Source organism: Hipposideros armiger, unplaced genomic scaffold (assembly GCF_001890085.2).
Source record: "Hipposideros armiger isolate ML-2016 unplaced genomic scaffold, ASM189008v1 scaffold_123, whole genome shotgun sequence".
In the NCBI taxonomy this organism is placed as follows: Eukaryota; Metazoa; Chordata; class Mammalia; order Chiroptera; family Hipposideridae; genus Hipposideros; species Hipposideros armiger.
In genome coordinates this window covers 1,510,715-1,530,660 of record NW_017731473.1, presented here as the reverse complement: position 1 = coordinate 1,530,660, position 19,946 = coordinate 1,510,715, and the positions used below count along the sequence as shown (strand labels likewise).

The 19,946-nt window shown below is 44.2% G+C and overlaps 1 protein-coding gene across 1 annotated transcript in view; it reads left to right on the top strand.

Annotated features, from left to right (window-relative positions):
• Positions 1-18,692, top strand: part of BRINP1 (BMP/retinoic acid inducible neural specific 1) — a 172,386-nt gene extending 153,694 nt beyond the window's left edge. Inside the window, exon 8 of the mRNA XM_019648283.1 lies at positions 17,116-18,692. Coding sequence (XP_019503828.1) covers positions 17,116-18,256 — 1,141 coding nt within the window. The 3' untranslated portion in view covers positions 18,257-18,692. The remainder of the gene's footprint in view (positions 1-17,115) is intronic.
• Positions 18,693-19,946: the final 1,254 nt, after the last annotated feature.

Sequence of the window (19,946 nt, the reverse complement as noted above, 5' to 3'; positions counted from 1 at the left end):
GGTGGGTTTCTTTTATTTATTTATTGGGTGCCCATCATGTAGAAGGTGTTTGGGGCCCCGGGAATACCACGGTGGGTTTCCTGTAGCCTGTGCAGGAGCTGGCCCCAGTGTCACACCATGACACAGTGGTTGGACAGGTCGAGGGAAGACAGGGACCCACGAGGAAGTTTCCTGTGGGTTGTTTTGCTACCAGGAGATCCTTACGTTACACAGTTAAAAATGGGGAAAGATTGCGAAGCGGGCTTTGAGTTTGGTCACTATTATTACGTGGTGCTGAGACTTTCTGAACCTTGGTTTCCTCATCTGTAGAACTGGCAAGATAATTTCTTCCTCCTGCCTCAGAGGGCCTCTGTCTGGCTCACCTGAGATGATGTCTGGAAGCACTTAGTAAACCCCGAGTGCTCTCTGAAGGGAGGCTATGCAAGCAGGGTGAGCTTGAAACCAGATCCATCAGGAAGAGAATGGATGGGGCTGACTTTAGGCCCAAGACAACACTGAGTGGTTAACACTTCTAAGGCATTTATCATGCCAGTCGCTGTTCTACCCACTTTTTCCTCATTTAAGCAGGTAGCATTAACTCATCCTGTTTTATGAATGGAGAAATTTAGGAACAGAGATGTGAAGTGACTTCCTGAAAATTATACAGCAAATAAGAGGCAGGATTCAAACCCAGGCAGTCCTTTCCTGTAACCTCTATGCTGTTCTACCTGGCCCTGAGAGCAAGGTGTTTCAAGGTGAGGCCTAGAGGAAACACTGCATTGTGATGGAAACCACCTGTCCTTGCAAAGGAGGGTAGGGAGGAGGGAAGGAGGGAGAAAGGAAACGGGAGAGAGCAAAAAGAAGGCAGGAAGGCAGGGAGAAAGGGAGAGAAGAAACACAAAATCACCCTGAGTGATGCTGAATTAGCTGACTTCCGTGCAATTCCATAAGTGTTTGCTGCCCACCTGGTCCCCAGCCCATGCCAGACACTGGAAGGCATTTGAAGACAAAAGCAGCAGGCCCAGTATCCTCAGGATGTCATTATCTAGCCTCAGGACATGCTGAAAAGGACACTGGTTGGAACCAGGGGTCCTGAGTTCAAGTCGTGGCCCTTCCCTGTGTGAGCCGGACTAAATCCAGGTGGCCTGGCACCTCCAGATATCCCTGGTGCAATAAATGTGCATCTCAGGGGCGGGGTACAGGTTAAGTAGTGAACAATTGCACCTCANCCAGGACTAGTGCCAGGCAGAGGTGCTAACACTGGGGACCTCGGGCCACCTGAGCTGAGGAAGCTGGAATTTGTAAATGAGCTGATTGCTAGGCTGCAATTTGTCTGCGTGCCAGACTCCGTGGGAGATGAGTCCACCGAGCAGATGCTGTCACGACCACCTGTGTCACAGGGATTTTTATTTGTGTCACAGAGAGGTGGCATTGTGGAGGCCGGTTGGGAGAGGGGAAGCGCTATAGCCGCACACAGACTGGATCTGAATGCTGGTTCCATCACGTTCCAGCCAGGAGGCTCTCTAGAATTCCCTGCACCTCATGTGCAATGTGGCATGATAACACTTGCTTCATGTTAAGGGTGAGAATTAAGATTTTAAAATTTAAAAAGCCTAGTAAAGTGCCTTAGTTAAAAGAAAGTAGAAGAGGTACTAAGGAGGGGGAGGGGAGAAGTGGGGGAGAGGATATGTATTCTAAATGTCAGGCCCTGCTCTGAGCATCTTATATGCACCTTCCGAAGGTGGCACTCTTGCTGCCTTATGAGTCTTAATGTACAGAGCAGGGAACTGATGCACAGAGAGTTAAATAATGTGCCCAAGATCAACAGATATTCATTATTTTATTAGTACTTCAAAGACATGTTTACCTACAAAATGTAGTCAGCTGTCAAGAGCTTGGTTTCAAGGCACATTGGAAACTTTATATTGGGCTGGAAGGCACAAGGAGGTGTTCTGGTTACCAACTGAGGCTAAACAGGTCACCCCAAGACTTCAGTGGCTCAAAACCACCCTTTAGTATCGTCTTTCACGGGTCTGTAGGTTGACTGGACACAGCTGGGAGGGTCTCTCAAGTCGGTTGGTGCTGGAGTCACCGGGGAGCTCAGCTGGGGCTGCCAATCCGAGGCGTACACGTGCCCCTTGTGCAGTCTGGGCACCCTGAGACTAAAAGGACAATGTAAGACTTCTTACAACTTAGCTTTGGAAGTCAGAAAGCATCACTTCTGTCGTGTTCTATTGGCCAAAAGCCCAGCCCACATTCAGGGGTGTGAATACTGACAGGTGCAGATCCCTGGGGGCAGATGGAGTCTTTGGAGATTATATACCACAATTGAGTATAATTAGAGCTGCAGGTGACTATCCTATATGTAGGGCAAATGAGATTAATGATAATAATAACAATCACGAAACAGTAATAATCGATTATTGAGCAGGTACTTACAACAGGCCATGGAGCTGGCTAACTAGAAAGATTCTAATCAGATGGCCTGGATTCAAATCCTAGCATTGTCAGCTGCTTACATTGTAACCCTGGGGAATTGATTATCATCTTTGAACCTCAGTGTTCTCATGTGTAAAATGGGGCCAATCATGGTGCCGACCTCCTAAGGCTGTTTTGGAGATTACGTGCTGTAACCCACATGAAATGCTTCGAGCAGTGCGTGGCGCACAGAAAACACGCTATCCATGTGAGCTACTTTTCTTATTGTTACTGTGACCAGGCACTGGTATTTCGCACGTCAATTATTTAGCCCACTTTAATGCTCAGTGAGTGTATTGATGAAGGTGACATATAGTTTTTTCTTCTAGTCTTCACACTATCTGTGTGAAGTTGTGATGCTCTTGGAGTTGTGTTGTCAATGAGAGAACTGAAGAGGCAGAGATGTCATTCACTTGCCCAAGGTCCCAGGCAGGGCAGTGGCAGGACTGGAGTTGTCTCTCTGACTCCTTGCTGGGCTCGGTGGTCGGGAGCTGTGTGTAGGCTTGAAGCCATGGGAGCAGCGAGGCAAGGAGGTGGGGTTCGGTTGGGGCAACCTGGTTTGAATGTGTAGTGATGCCAAAGGCAGGGTTAGCTCATCAAGGTCATGGAGGGGTGGTGGTGAACCGGGATTAGAGTCTTATAGTGTCTCCTGTGGTATGCTGAGGTTCAGGACATGGCCTGGTCGTGGAGCCCTGAGTCAGCTCTGGAGCCCAGGTGGAAACCTAGGCAGACACATCAGACACGTCTCTTGTGGTTAGAGAGAAGAGGTCAGGTTCAGGGCAGGTCAATGCAGCCAGCATGCCCTGAGAGCTTACTGTGTTAGGCTCTGGAAGCCGCGAGGTAAGTAAGACTCATCCCACTCTACGGCTCCAGTGCTCATTAGGATGAGGGCAGCGAGGCTATTTCTAGACCACACCTGCCAGTGGGAGATCCAACACCCAACCAAATATTTACTGGGTGTCCATCACGTAGAAGGTGTTTGGGGGTCCCAGGAATACCGCGGTGGGTTTCTTTTATTTATTTATCGGGTGCCCGTCACGTAGAAGGTGTTTGGGGGTCCCAGGGATACCGCAGTGGGTTTCTTTTATTTATTTATCGGGTGCCTGTCATGTAGAAGCTGTTTGGGGTCCCAGGAATACTGCGGTGGTTTTCTTTTATTTATTTATTGGGTGCCTGTCACATAGAAGGTGTTTGGGGGTCCCAGAAATACCGTGGTGGGTTCCAGTTATTTATTTATTTGTTTGTTTGTTTGTTTGTTTATTTATTGATTTATTTATTGGGTTCCCATCACATAGAAGGTGTTTGGGGTCCCAAGAATACCACGGTGGGTTTCTTTTATTTATTTATTGGGTGCCCATCATGTAGAAGGTGTTTGGGGCCCCGGGAATACCACGGTGGGTTTCCTGTAGCCTGTGCAGNGCGGGCAGTTAGCTGTCAGTCGCAGAAGCCTCCACCTGCCTGCCCACCCACCCATGGGGCAATGAAGCTTTTAGCTAAGAACATCTTCGGCATTTGTCCTCTATTTATGGGGGTAACAAGAAGACAGTCAGTGAGGCTGCACTCTGCAGCCACCCAAGGGTGTATAATCTGGGTACAGGGCAGGGAGATGCATGCCAGCAGCTGAGTTTCACCGTGAGTGATGCGCAGGGTTTGTGCAACGCAATGCTGCCAGTCACACCTCCATTCCTTCCCGTTTGTTATTCTGCACTTGTGAAAACTAGGGTAATTGACTCACTAGGCTGATGTAAGGCAAGAAAATAAGCATCTCCACACCTTTTTTTGTTGTTTTTAGCCTTCCCCCCCCCTCCCCCCGCCCCTTGAGGCTCAGAAGTGGCTTCCTGTTCGGAATAAAATCTGGAGGCTCAGAACATTGAGTCAGAAATAGAACTAGGTTCTTACAATTTCTGTGGATGGCTCTTATCCTCCCTCACAGCCACTTCCCAGTCCTCCTCCCCGTCTCTGCCCTCCCCACGGGCCAGCAAACTCACATATGGGTGAGTTATAATCCTAGTGATGTGACAATTTACTGGTGACCTTCAGGAAGTCGCGTCTGCTCTCTGGGCCCAGTTTTCTATATTGTTAAAACGAGATTCATGATACCCTCTCAACCCACCCTAGGACACAGAAAAGTTGTCAAGATCAACTCTAGAGTACCAAACAGAAGACCTTTAGAAAGTTTAAAAGCGATGTCAAAATGTAAAGTTTAAAAAGGATATAAAAATGTAAAGTCTCATTGCCTTCATAGTATTATTCTGCTTACCTTAAAGGATGATTTTTTGGGGAGTAAGTGTTTTATGGAAGTAATACTGATATATAGAAAGTGAAAATATCCTAAGTGTACCGCAAAATGAATGTACACAAAATGAATTTACATGTGTAACCGGCAGCATCCAGATTAAAAAAAACAAAAGAAATAGGGCTTATCAGCACTGCAGAAGCCCCCGCTGTGCCCTTTTCTATGCACTAGGAACCTTTTCTCCCAGGAAATTACTCCCCTCCTTGCTATACCCACTGGAGCTCAGTTTTGCCTCTTTTTATGCAGTATGGACTATTGTTTTTCCAGGACCCATCAGCTCCAAGTCAAGTTGTTGTCCTTNAAACCCCCATTTCTTACGGATGCTTTTCCTGGCATACTGAACCAGTTAAAACTGTCCTACAATATGTCTTTACTGCATCCTGCATGCATTTTTCTGTAACACTTGGCCCATTTGCAGGTTAATCCCAGCCTTCCTTTGCTTGATCCCAATTCCATGAGAACAGGGCCTCTCCTCTTGCTTACCACCAGCATCCCAAAGTGACAGGTAAAGTGCCTGGCACCTAATGACACAGCGTTGGCTGCACTGACGTGAGGGAGCATTTGAGATGGGAGCTGAGCGACAATGATACTTTGAACTTGGGGTGGAGAGACTGGTTTTCCATTCAGAAACAACACATACTTATGAAGAATTGAATGTGAGATTAATTTTATCCAGAAATGGAAAACCAGAAATCAAAGCAAGCACATAGATCAAGATTGAGTACATGGTCTTTGGAGCCAGATAATCTGGTGTTAAATACTGGTGAGCTGTATGCTCAGTGTCTTCTGGCCCGACGAGTCTTCATCTGTAAAATGAGTATATTAACAGTATGCTTCCCACAGAGTTACTGTGAGGGTTACCCAAGATACACATGCAGAGTTCTTAGCACATAATGAGTGGTCAGTAAATTTTAGCTCTTAGTGTAATTGTCCTTATTGTTATTGAATAAGATTAGTCCAGTATGCTAAGATGAAACTATGGAGGGATTGAATACCTAGTTGTGGAGTTTGCGTATTATCCTATAGGTGATGAGTAGCCATTGGGGGAAAAAAATAGAAGGAATGCAATTAGTAGGTGCTCTCTGGTAGCCATTTAAAAGATGAATCAGAAAATCAATGGAACCTCTTCTCCTGGGTGTAAAAGGATTTCGTGTTTCTTTCCTGTGCTGCTGCCGTGAGCTTTAGCCCATATCTGTGGGTTACAGCAGTGGCTCTCATAGTGGACTGAGCACTACAATCACCTGGAAAGCTTTCTGAGCACAGGTTACTGGGCCCCGCCCCCAGGCTTTCCGACTCAGTAGGTCTGGAATGGAACCTAGGTCCTAGCTGATACGATGTTGCTGGTCTGGGGACCACACTAAACTTGGACTAGAAGACTCCCCTCACTGCTGTAAATATGGTCTCACCTCACTATACATGCACTTGGTAGAGACCAAGCAAAAATGAATTCCCTCAAATGAATCCTACAGGATATTTCGAGGGGGAGGGAAGAAAGGAATTAGTATCTTTGGTTGAATAAGTTTAGGAAATGTTGAATTTTTTTAAAAAAGAAAAAAAAAACCCAAAATACTAAATAGAGAAGGGGTCAGGTGTGCATATTTTCCAATCTTATTTGGCCATAGAACCCCTTCTTTCTGAAGTTTTTGAAGGCATTGCGTTCCTTAGTACACAGTCTTGGGAAAGAGTGGTTTACACCAGAGTAAGAGGCAGTGACCCAGGATTTGGTACCACAGGCTGGGCTTCCCCTGCTGTCACGAGAGACCCTTATCCTTCAGCTGGTCTTCTTTGCATTGAGTTCCTAACACCCACCTGAGCAGAGGCAAATGGCTTTGTGTCCCAGCAGGCACCACTCCTGCTAAGAGGTGGTGTGATGGCTGACCAGCAGCAGCCACAGTTACAGCAGAAAGGTGCTCGTTTTCTGGTATCATTAGGGAATAAATTTACACCCTCTGGCGTAGGGACATTCCCCAACCTTAAAGCAATAAACTATTACTAAGACAAATATTAATACCTCATGCACAGGTTATTTTAAAGTTTCCAACGGGCTTTCACACCAATGATTTTGTCTGATCCTTATAATAACCTGTAGGCAACTAGAGCAAGGATTAGTCTCCCCATTTACAGGTGAGAAGGCTGAGGCTCAAGAGAAATTAATGACTGGCTGAACGTTATGAAACAGCTCTCCTCTGCTGCCACCTACTAAATAGGTGCAGTTCTTTGTTCTTGTCAAAGGATGTTTACATGAATATTTATTCAGATCATCATTGATTCATCCATTCAGTCCTTCATTCCACAAATATTTAATGACCAGCTGCTAAGCTCCAGGCATTATGCAAGGGGTAGTGGTAGAGTGGTGAACAAGACAAAGGATATTTCTGTTCACAGTGAGCTTGAAATCTAATAGACAAGATAATATTGGCACTCAACCGGTCCTGCACCCATGCTCTCTCTGCTGTAGGAACCTGAGGCTCAGGAAGCTTATTAAATAACCCAAAATTACAAAATCATAAAATGTCATAGCTGTCAGGTACCAAAACATATCATCTAATCTATTCCTGTCATTTCATTAAAGAGTAAGATGAAACAGAGCAGGGAAGTGTCTTGGCCAAAGTAACTCTCTTAGTTTTTTATGGCTGTGTAACAAATTAGCACAAATTTGGAGATTTACACCAACACACGTTCATTATCCCAGTTTCCATGGGCCAGGAGTTCAGGCATGGTTTAGCTGAGTCTTCTGCTTACATCTCACAGGCAGAAATCAAGATGCTGAGGTTTTGGGGAAGAACCCACTTGTAAGCTCATTCAGGTTGGCATCAGAATTCACTTCTTTGTGGTTGTAAGACTGAGGTCACCTTTTCCTTGCTGGCTGCTGGCCAGGGTTCACTTTTAGCTCCAGCTGTTGCACATGGACCCGTCCATCTTCAAAAGAAGGAAGATTCAGTAAGTCCTTTTCATGGTTCAGATCTCTGAGTTCTGTTTCTGCCAATAGCCAGAGAAAACCCTGCTTTTAATGGAACACATCTGATTAGATTAGGTCCACTTAGATAATCCCCCTATCTTTAGGTCAAAAGGGTATCAAATATATGGTGATGGAAGGAGACCTGACTCTGGGTGTTGAAGACACAATGCATTACATAGATGATGCATTATAGAATTGTACACTTGAAACCTATATAATTTTACTAACCACTGTCACCCCAGTAAATTAAATAAATAAATAAATAAATAAATAAATAAATAAATAAATAAATAAATAAGAGAGTGAGAACACAATCCTGGAAGTGATATCATGGTCACAGGTCCTGGGGATTAGAGCCTGGAATCTTGGGAAGCAGGAGGCAGTTTTAGAATTCTGCCTGATACAGTCATATATTCGTAGCTTGGTAGCAATGGATTGGGGAAGAGCTGTCCTGAGTTTTCTTTGGAGCTCGTGGTATAGAGTAGTTCGAATATCTATTGCTGTATAATAAATTGACCCGAACTTAAGGGCTTAAAGCAGCAATCATTATATTATGCTCATGATGTATGGGTGAGGAATTTGTGCCAGCACTGGCCGGGTAATTCTTCTGTTCCACACAGAGTTGTCTGAAGGCACTCGTTGGTATTCAGCTGGCAGCTGGGTGGGCTGGAGATTCCAAGAAAGCTTCACTCACATGTCTGGTGCCNCTAAAACAATTTGGGAACAACTGGGCTTAGTTTCTCTGAGGTTCTTCCCAACACTGGGAGAAAAGTCACTAACAGAGAGTGAGAGAGTTCAACTCCAAAATATTGGCAGAAGGTCAGTAATTGTATCTTGGAGCAGCATTGCTTTCAGATTATGCTAATTAGTCAATTTTAATGAGTAGCCTACAGTTCAAACTAAAATCTTCTTTTCCCCAAAATTACAATGGCCTTTTAAGTAAGTCTCCCAAAATCTAATCACTTTCCAACCTGTGTTCCATGAGGCAGTCAGAATTATTACTTAAGAATCAAATTCTATCTTGTGGCATCCCTGCTGAAAACCTTGTGGTGACTGATCACTGCTCTTCGGAGAAAGAGCAGAATCTTAAGATGACCTACAGATCCACCATGTCCTGGCCCCTGCCTGTCGCAGACGCTGGGTTTCGCCTTTTCTTGGCTCTCTCAGCTGCAGCCCCACTAATCTCCTTTCAGATCACGAAATGTACATTGCTCCTTCCAACTCCACAGGCTTCACAGAGGCTGTTCCTCTACCTGGAATAACCCTTCCTTTTCTTCCACTGCAGTAGCTTCTACCTATCCTTCAGATCTCAGCTCAAAAAACTTGTGTTCAATGAATGGACAAATAAATTATTTTCTACTTAGAATAGGGTTCCAAAGGCATGTTGGCATAACCTTTTAAAATTGTGTCCATTGCCATATAAATAACCTACAGCTGTCCCCACATACTGGGTGCCAAAAAAATGTATACAAGTGGACACTTTGGTCAATGTTGCTCAAGCAGTAGTTCACCGTCATCAGAAGTGTCTGGACGCTGATGGTAACCACTCTGAGCACCTCTTGTCATTGCAGAAGTCAAACGTGACTTGTATTCATCTTTTGTTATCGGTATATATTGAGTATTACAATTTTAACACAGTTTTCCTGTTTTAAAATATGTATACATTGTTTTGGCCCCCTCTGTATATTGTCTATGTTTAGATCATCTTCTCCATTCACAAGTAGAAAAACGGAGGTCAAAGGGAGTGACTTGCTCCAAGTCACTGGAGAATTTGTGAGCAGACTGTGACTAAAGTCAGGCCCTTAGACTGTGACAGTCCACACAGTGTGATGAAATGGAAACTGCAAAAGGAGACTGTCTTCAACGGACCTGGACCCAAACCCTGAAAGTATCTCTTGCTTAGTCTGTTACTTTGGGAAATGAACCCTACTGAAGAAAAAAAAGAGGACAAAAGTAGACATTTTTTGGAGTCTATGAAATTCAATGAAATGAAGAAAAATTCCTAGCACCAAGTAGGTGCTTAATGTCATTGTGACATGGTGTGTCTTCCCTACATCCTATCACCTGATTTTTGTAGAAGGTTATAGTACTGTGAGATAAGCAGTCCTATAAGCAGTCAAGTTAAGAACCTTAACTTGAAGGCGGGTAGTATAATTATTGGCATTTTCCGATGACTCTTGGACTTTGGTTTATTTTTACTTCTCATATTCGCATGGCCTTGACCCAGCAGTCCACGCCTGAGCCAAGCACAATGTAATTATGCATTGTTGAGATGAAAAGCTCTTGGGGGCATCCACCTCAAGCTCCAAGCCTAGGGCCACAGCTCCTGAACCCATGTCAGCTTTTAACGTATTTCCTGCTCCATGCAGTGTTTAATTGGTGTCTATGGAAAGTTTCTGGCTACTAAGATAATTGTTATCTCTATTAGGGTGACCCTCAATATCCATGCTGACTTTGATTCTTCTCTTTGAACTCTGTACTTACTTACCTCTGAATTTCATCTCCAGAGACTCCTACAGTGGGGCAGACGGATGTGACTTCTTATCTTTTATTGAACTGAAGTCAGTTTTAGTTTATTAGACTGACAGTTCCTGCTCTGCCACTTATTAGATGCATGACCTCCAAAAATCTCTAAACCTGTCTGAGTTCTCTGTGTCCTCATCTGTAGGATCAGGATAATAAGAGTAGCTATCCCGCAGCGTTCATGCCCCTGTCAGTCATGGAATATATGTGAAAACTCTTCGCAACCTGTAAAGTAATGAACAGACACAAAATTAATCCAATCAAGAGCACAGCAGTAGTAGATCCTAGATGTTTGTTGAAGACACTGTTTCTGCTTCCAAGAAATGGATGTTTCCATTAGAGAAGATCAAGCATGAGCCGAATAAAATGTAGCGATATATTAATAGTAGGAAAGCGATGGAACTTGAGGTACCTAAGACCTCAGATTCCGGAGTCTGACAGGACAAGGTGTGTGACTATCATTTACTAACAGTGTAACCTTGACACTGTGTTAAGGTTCCCGAGCTTCAGTTTCCTAATTGGAATGGTGGAAACAAAAATAATACCTAACTTTGGAAAACCAATAAAAGAACACAAAGTCAAAAGTGAGAGTGCAGGGCTCCTTCTCAGACAAATTGGAGACCAATAATTGGTCAGTTCATGGAAAAAGTTAAATAGGGAATCCAAAACTGTATACATGCTGCACATTTATAAACACATTTTAAGTTAAAAGGTAGAAACATATATTCCTTGGACAACCTTTTCAAATAGGGCCAGCATCTTTTTTGAGGATGGGGTATATTCTATTTGACATTTTACTGGCTTCCTTTCATAAACCTGACCAATGATTGTATAGTACTTCCAACTTTGGTTTATTCAAACTAGAACAGTAGTTTAAAGACTCTTGAGAAACAATCTACACATTTGTGGAACTTGATGAACCCTACCAGCCTTCCTCAGATACCCACCCCCCCTTTATTTAAATGGATGGGAGTTTTTTCAGCAACTGATCTTTGTCGCGTTTTTCCACAGAATTCAAATTAGTTTCCACAGAAAAAGCTCATATTTCATTAATGTATTTGACTTTTAATTCCATGATTAATAATAGCAAATGCAACTGGCATAAACAGGTTTGGGAGNTTTTTTTTTTCTTTTAATCAAGAAACCGCTTTCTCCTACTTTCTCCAAAAAGAAATGCTTTGCATATTAAATATATTAAATTTTAATTTGAATGAAAATCAATAACCAAAATAAAATAAAGTCAGGTAGGTTTAAATATTGCATTCGTCTGCCAAACCGATTTCCCCAAATACCTCAAAAATTATTCTTTGACTAACTCAGAAGTCATGTGCGCGCGTGTGCGCGCGCGCGCGCGCGCGCGCGCACACACGCACACACACGCACACACACGCACACACTAACATTGCCATTTATTTGTCATCTATGAAAGCTGAGAAGCCTTGTGTGGGGCTTGGGGTTAAATTGAAAGGAGATACTCACGAAGGAAAACTCATTTCAAAGCACTCCTGCAGAGGATTTGGGGAGATATCATTCAGTCTGCAGGAACAGTGTGTTTATCTTTTTGCTAAGGTGGTACTTGCTAGACTTGCTTCTGAGTATCCGGAAATTCATCCCTGTATGGGCAAAGACACAGATCACACATTTCAGGGTTCTAAGAGAAAATAGAACACTTCTGATTTAAACTTCTGCCCAGGGCAAATATCCTCTTCACCATCTTAGGAAGATCACCACTGTTGGCCGACTGGACCATCTCAGGGACAGAAAGCTAATTAGCTCCATCTTACACTTTCTGTGGTTTCCTCTTGCACTGAAAGGGAGCAATAAAGCTCATTCCAGCTTGTGTCACAGAGCAGATCCAATTATTAGATAGTCCTTCCGTACCTTGACCAGCTTTTGCGTATCTTCCAGCTACTGGTTCCAGTACAGGAACGTGCATTTCTCTCTCAGAGTAATGCTAGCCTAGATAAAATACAATGATCTATCTCAGAGGTCACCAGTCTACGATAATGTGACTCAAAGAAAACACTATTCCCAATATAGTTTATTTTGAGATGAAAGAAGGAAAGGGCTTCAGTGCATAAGAGGTAAAGAATTATCTAAGTGTGTGTCTAGAGGGTATATATTTTTTCATAGTAGTAAATTCCAACTTTAATGTTCCAGTTTTTAGTATGCATTAACGTAGTTCTTTGGACCTCAGATTTTGAGAGGATTCAGCATCCATTTAGGTTGGAAGTCCTTCCTTCCAGAGGTCACATAGCAACTATTCATCAAGCACAAGATTTTGCAGGTCAGTAAATAATCAAACATCTCTCAACACCTAGTACATGAATGAAGCCTGTCAGGAAAATGAAGATTTATAAGGAAATGATCCATGCTTTTGTGCCACTCACAAATTTACGAAAAAGAAAAACAGACATATGAACCAATGAAAAAATAAACAATTACAGTATACCATGATGCGTGCTATTGTGGGGTTAGGCACACAGAGAGGAGCCTTGAAGGGGTTTTTAACTCTGCTCATTGGGCCGGTAAAGGCATTATATGGGCAAGTTCATTATGAGTGCTGAAAATGAATAGGACTTAGGCAAATAGCAAGGAGCAGAGAATGCAGGAGCACAAAGGCATAAATAGGCATGGTGTACTCGAGGATCAGTTAAAAGAATAGGTTTAGAAACCTATCGTTTTAAATGGTAAGCCAGCCAAGGGGAGTGAGGAGTTTGACTCTTCATGAGAAGTTGAAATAATCATCCACAATCTTTATGAGCCAAAGAATGAATTTCAGACTGATCATCTCTCGGTTGCCTCTCCTACTCTTCCCTTTCAGCTCTACCTTCCAAGCACTTCCAACAATTCACAGTGTAATAACCCCCTGTATTTGCCCATCGCTTTACATATTGCTAAGCAATCTTCATATGTGCTGTGTTATCTAATCCTTATCACAATTCAGCTAGGGCCTCACACCTGAGTTCTTCCCCCGACTTCACCAACTCTGTGTGTGTGTNATTGGCCTTTTGAATACCCTCTTTTATGAAGTACCTATTCACATCCTTTGCATGTTTTCCTTTTTGGTGATCTGACTTTTTCTTACTGATTTGTACTCTGTTATTTTTTTTTTTCTGGGACAAAGTACATTTATTAAATAATTCAGTGAGAACCTTCTCAAGATAAATAAAAATTGTGATAATTGCATCTCCTCTGGTTTAAAGAGACCCAGAAAGGAGTGGCAAATCTCAGGCGGCATAAATGCATTTGACTAGCCCCAGCATCCAATCAGTGCTGGAGTTATTTACATATAATAAATAAATACAGTCTTGGATTGGCTAGAGGTATTGCAAATACATTCTCTAAGTAAGGGTTGGCTTTTCACTCTTTAAGTGGTATCTTTCGATGGATATGCTTTACTCTTCATATATCCCTATTAATCTTTTTTATTCCTTTATGGTGAGCTGTGTTAACAAATCTTTGCCTCCTCCAATATCATAAGGATGCTCCCCTGTGTTTTCTTCTAAAACCTGTTTGCAGATGTTGGTATTGTCATTATTATTTACATCTCACATTTAGATCTGTAATCCATCTGTTAATGATTTGGGGGTACAGAAGAGAGTAAGTGTCAAGAAGAGGTTTTGTTGTTGCTGTTTTCATATCAATATTCAGCTGACCTGGTAACATTTATTGAACCATTTCCCTGGATTTTTAAATCTATAATTAGCTATTTCAAAGGGACCATTTTCTATGTGAGCTCAAGAGGAACACAATAGTTTGTTTTCAGGAGGACACTGTGCTCCTACTATATGTCGGAAGCTTTATATATATTATCTTATCTGATCCTCCAAACAAACCTGCAAGTACTGTATTATTACTCTTTTCTGTGGTTGAGAAAACTGAAGCTTAGAAAAGACAAGCAATTAGCACAAGGTTAATTAATGAGTAGCAGACCTATGATTCAGTACGCAATTTTTTCTGACTCCATAGCCCAAGTCTCTAGCTCTTCCTTCAAGCATCGTGGTGACAGCATTCATTATACTGTGGAGGGTGAGTAACCAGTGAGAGTAAGATATTAAGCTATAATCAACTGGGCTTTCTAGTAACCCAGGGGAATATTTTTACCTGGAAATTTATAAAACACAGTTATTCTTTGCCCTCAGTCACAATAATGGTTAATGGTCAGTCATAACCTCCTTTCACTGCAAACCTCCCAGGAGCTTTTACATATTTATTTCTAGTNGATCTAATCATCACTTCAGTTTTTATGCAGGAAGAAACTGAGTCTTAGGAAGATGAAATAACTTGTCTGTGGCCACACAGCTAGTGATGGGCTTATGATGTGCCAGTCTCCAAAATCAGGTCTCCTAACTATGCTACAGTTTCCCCAATAATTGCAAATAAGTGGCCTGACAACGTGATCTGTAAGAACAACCCAGACCTTAAAAGACACCTGGCACCACTCTTTTAATACATAACCATTAAATTCCTCTGTGAGCCAGAGTCACGGGTATCCAGACAGCATTAAATGTTCTGACTCCTGGAATCACAGAGCTTCCGTAGCGACCCAGGAGGAATGGGCAGTCTAAGGCAGATGCTCCACCTGCAACAGCCGAGATACATAACACAGATACGTGTTATATTCTTCAGCACCTTAGGGAAGTCTCCTGGCTCCAGCTAGGCATACCGCCTCTTTGGGCAAAATGCTATTGATTCTTCTCTGGAAAAGCAGAGTACTGAGAGAGTGAAATGGGCAGGTGGAGAACAGGTGATGAAAACCATCGTCTGCTCATCACGGATGTCATACAAAGAGGAGGCCTATGATCTCCAGCTGGGCCAATTCCTACAGAGTGGCTGGAGCTGGAACCAGTCTGATCCAAGGTATCTGAAAACCCATCCCAGGCCCATCCCCCATCCAATGCTCCCCCCCCACACACACACACAGCTGGAGGGGATCTTTAGAAGGAGGGACAGTGACATTCAGAAATAGGGGAGCTCTGTGAAGACATCTTTGTTGCTTGTTCAGCTTTCTGCTATCACCCAATTTTCTCCAACTATTTGCATCTCCCTTATCTCAGAAGTCCCAGAATTCTCAGCCATATGACCCAAAGCAATTTTCTTTCTCACAGTGGCACGGAGACCCCAATGACGGAAAGGCAGAATGAATCAACTATATTGCGATTAAAGGATTTTAAGTGTGTACAAAAACCATGACTTCTCCATGTATTTTCTCCAGCGATGTCTATGGAAAGGGGACTATAAATGTCCATGTCACCTTCTAACCTTGACAGACCAGCCAGCTATTAGGGAATGGGATTCAGCACACGTTTACAGAAGAGGGAAAGAGGGCCTGTAGTGCTCACTCACCCTTGTATGTTCCAGATACTTAACATGCATTGTCATGCTGGGGCTCAGCTCCAGGCAGATGAACGCAGGATTTGGTGAGGCCGAAAAGGAACAACAGAGCCACAGATAGGGGGCTCATACCACTGTATTATATTCTTGATGATGGCTGGTTGAAATACGAGAAGCAAACATCCGTCAATATCCCAGCAAGGGGTCTTCCTGCACCACAGCCTCAGGGCCGGGCCGGGAGACACAGGAAGTAGGAGCCACAGGATCTGCACCTTCGGTTACACCCACACCTGCTAACGCAGCCGCAGCAGTTACATGCAAAACAGTAGTAGCTAATGGCCAACTGGTTGCAGCTGATGGCCACCTAATTACCGAGCCAGCACCTTTCCATGTGAGGCCGAGAGCCTGAAAACCGCTCTCCTGGCCCTTTCCCGACAGGTATCTAACTCAATCTTCATAAACCCCTAAGAGAGAGTCATTGTTATTTACACTACAGAGGTGAGGAAACTAGAACACTGAGAAGTCAGGTAACTTCAGTTCAGTTTTCACTAAATGTACTTATTTAGCACAAAATTAAGCGATAAGATGGAGTGGTTAGCAACATGAGATCTAGGGCCTGAAGCAGTTCATTTCTTGGTCCCCTTTACAAACTCTGTGACCTTGGAAAGTTACTTAAACTCTGTGTTCCTCAGACCCTTCACTTGTCAGGTGGGGAGAATAATAGCTCCCACTTCATTGGGTTGCCATGAGAATATTTCTTTTGCCATATTTCCATCCTTTACATGAGTTTCGTGCAGGTAAGGCCCTGCCTAACCTCCCTGATACATAGTAAGCACTCAATAAAAGCGACCTTTCCTTCTTCCTTTGGGCCAGGCATGGCTTAAGATGGGGGTTTGAAATCATGACCCCAAATGCCCATCAGCTTGCCCTGTTGCATATAGGAGTCCTCTGTAATCGTCAACAGCACAGGAACCAAATGGAAGCGTTAGACAAATCTCTGTCTTCCAAAAGTTTACAGGCGACTAATGAAGACACATGTTTGAAACCCAAAATGAGGGCAGGATACAATCGAAGAAGACATTGTTTTTAAATGATAAAAAATGGAATCAGGGAAAAGGAGAATGAAAGCCTGAGTTTGTAAGAGAGCTAATGAAGANTACTGCTGACTTCTTTATTTTGTTGTCATCCAACAGGGGTATTTGAGTTTAAACACTTTGATTTTCCGAATCAAACTTCTTTGGGGCTAGTGTATAATGGGATCATAGATCTAGAAGGACCCCAAGTACCATGGATCCCAACCCCATCACTATACAGATGAAGACACTGAACATTAGAAGGGTGAAGTACAATATCATATGGTGGGTCTGTGGCATTACAAGGATTGACGTTGTAGTTCTTAGAACTTACTTCCTTCCTGTTGTAACCGGTCGACCCAGTCCTCTCATTCTTTGGGCAGCTCCACTTTGCATTATCAGTGGGATAACCGTCACTCCCAGCCTGTCCACGGGTGCTTAACGTTCTCCATTTTCCCTCTACCCCCCAGGACAATTCAGCAGTGGCTCGCCAGGGTCCAGTCGCTTCTCTACTGCAACGAGAACGGGTTCTGGGGCACCTTCCTGGAGAGCCAGAGGAGCTGCGTGTGCCATGGCAGCACCACGCTGTGCCAGCGCCCCATCCCCTGCATCATAGGCGGGAACAACAGCTGTGCCATGTGCAGTCTGGCCAACATCTCGCTCTGCGGCTCCTGCAACAAGGGCTACAAGCTGTACCGAGGCCGCTGCGAGCCACAGAATGTGGACTCGGAGCGGAGCGAGCAGTTCATCAGCTTCGAGACCGACCTGGACTTCCAGGACCTGGAGCTGAAGTACCTGTTGCAGAAGATGGACTCACGCCTCTACGTCCACACCACCTTCATCAGCAACGAGATCCGCCTCGATACCTTCTTTGACCCCCGGTGGCGCAAGCGCATGTCCCTGACGCTCAAGAGCAACAAGAACCGCATGGACTTCATCCACATGGTGATCGGCATGTCCATGCGCATCTGCCAGATGCGCAACAGCAGCCTGGACCCCATGTTCTTTGTCTACGTCAACCCCTTCAGCGGGAGCCACTCGGAGGGCTGGAACATGCCCTTCGGGGAGTTTGGCTACCCACGCTGGGAAAAGGTCCGTCTCCAAAACAGTCAGTGCTACAACTGGACTCTGTTGCTGGGCAATCGGTGGAAAACGTTTTTCGAGACGGTCCACATCTACCTACGCAGTCGGACTCGGCTCACGACCCTCCTGCGGAATGAGACCGGCCAGGGCCCCGTGGACCTGTCCGACCCTTCCAAGAGGCAGTTCTACATCAAGATCTCGGACGTGCAGGTGTTCGGGTACAGCCTGAGGTTCAACGCCGACCTCCTGCGCAGCGCGGTGCAGCAGGTCAACCAGTCCTACACGCAAGGCGGCCAGTTCTACTCCTCGTCGTCCGTGATGCTCCTCCTGTTGGATATTCGGGACCGAATTAATCGCCTGGCCCCTCCCGTGGCCCCGGGGAAACCCCAGCTGGACTTGTTCTCCTGTATGCTGAAGCACCGCCTGAAACTGACCAACAGCGAGATCATTCGGGTGAACCACGCCTTGGACCTCTACAATACGGAGATCCTCAAACAGTCGGACCAGATGACAGCCAAACTCTGTTAACCTGGGACCCCTTGCCACGCACTTTCCCTTTTGTTGTGCACACGTAACAGGACAAAACAAAGCAAAATGAAACCAACAAAAATTTGTAAAATGTAATTATTCGAAGAAAAGGAGGAAAAATCTTCATTCGTTGGAAGCTAAAACGTTCTAGCAACTGTATAAAACCGTGGGGCATGTTTGTTCTTTCTGTACTCTGTCATGAAGAAGAGTCTCGGCCTTCGGAGGGGCTTGGAGGGAGGCGCTTCTTAGGCCTCAGGTGCTGTATTGAGGGGGAGGTGGGGGAGAGCATATGCAATGAATTGTAACGATCTCTGCTGTGCAGGTGCTAAGATTAAACGCTGAAAAGAAAGAGAGATATATGTAATGTACAACCGACACTGCCATTTTTCCTTGTGGGAGGAAATGGACATAGATAAAGAAGATATTTCTTCGGTTATGATTTCTTCCCTCTTTCTGCTTAATTCCTTGTGGTTCTTTTGACTCCTTTTTACACAAGGGTGGGGATGCAATGGCAGCGCTATCTTACACATCTAGTTTCTTTCATGCTGAGTAAACGGAAGCTCATTGCAGCTGGACAACGGTGGGATTGGGGAAAGAGGCATTCACATAATCACACGGTATTAAAACATTGAGGAACCTTAGATATGGGCTGTCATACTCCTGGATTTAGTCTAGGAAATAGGGAGAAATGGCATGCCCCTTTGTGCACACCTGGCTACACATCCTTACTGCCTGAATAAGGATTTGAACCCCACCTTTTGAGTCCCTCCGCAGTGCTCTTTCTAAACCATGCTGCTTCTGTGGTGTTTTCTCCTCCCCACTACGCTGCCAAGGGACGGATTTTCGGTCTCAAGTTGTTTTGATAGTTTTTTTTTTTCTTTTAATCAAGAAACCGCTTTCTCCTACTTTCTCCAAAAAGAAATGCTTTGCATATTAAATATATTAAATTTTAATTTGAATGAAAATCAATAACCAAAATAAAATAAAGTCAGGTAGGTTTAAATATTGCATTCGTCTGCCAAACCGATTTCCCCAAATACCTCAAAAATTATTCTTTGACTAACTCAGAAGTCATGTGCGCGCGTGTGCGCGCGCGCGCGCGCGCGCGCGCACACACGCACACACACGCACACACACGCACACACTAACATTGCCATTTATTTGTCATCTATGAAAGCTGAGAAGCCTTGTGTGGGGCTTGGGGTTAAATTGAAAGGAGATACTCACGAAGGAAAACTCATTTCAAAGCACTCCTGCAGAGGATTTGGGGAGATATCATTCAGTCTGCAGGAACAGTGTGTTTATCTTTTTGCTAAGGTGGTACTTGCTAGACTTGCTTCTGAGTATCCGGAAATTCATCCCTGTATGGGCAAAGACACAGATCACACATTTCAGGGTTCGAAGAGAAAATAGAACACTGCTGATTTAAACTTCTGCCCAGGGCAAATATCCTCTTCACCATCTTAGGAAGATCACCACTGTTGGCCGACTGGACCATCTCAGGGACAGAAAGCTAATTAGCTCCATCTTACACTTTCTGTGGTTTCCTCTTGCACTGAAAGGGAGCAATAAAGCTCATTCCAGCTTGTGTCACAGAGCAGATCCAATTATTAGATAGTCCTTCCGTACCTTGACCAGCTTTTGCGTATCTTCCAGCTACTGGTTCCAGTACAGGAACGTGCATTTCTCT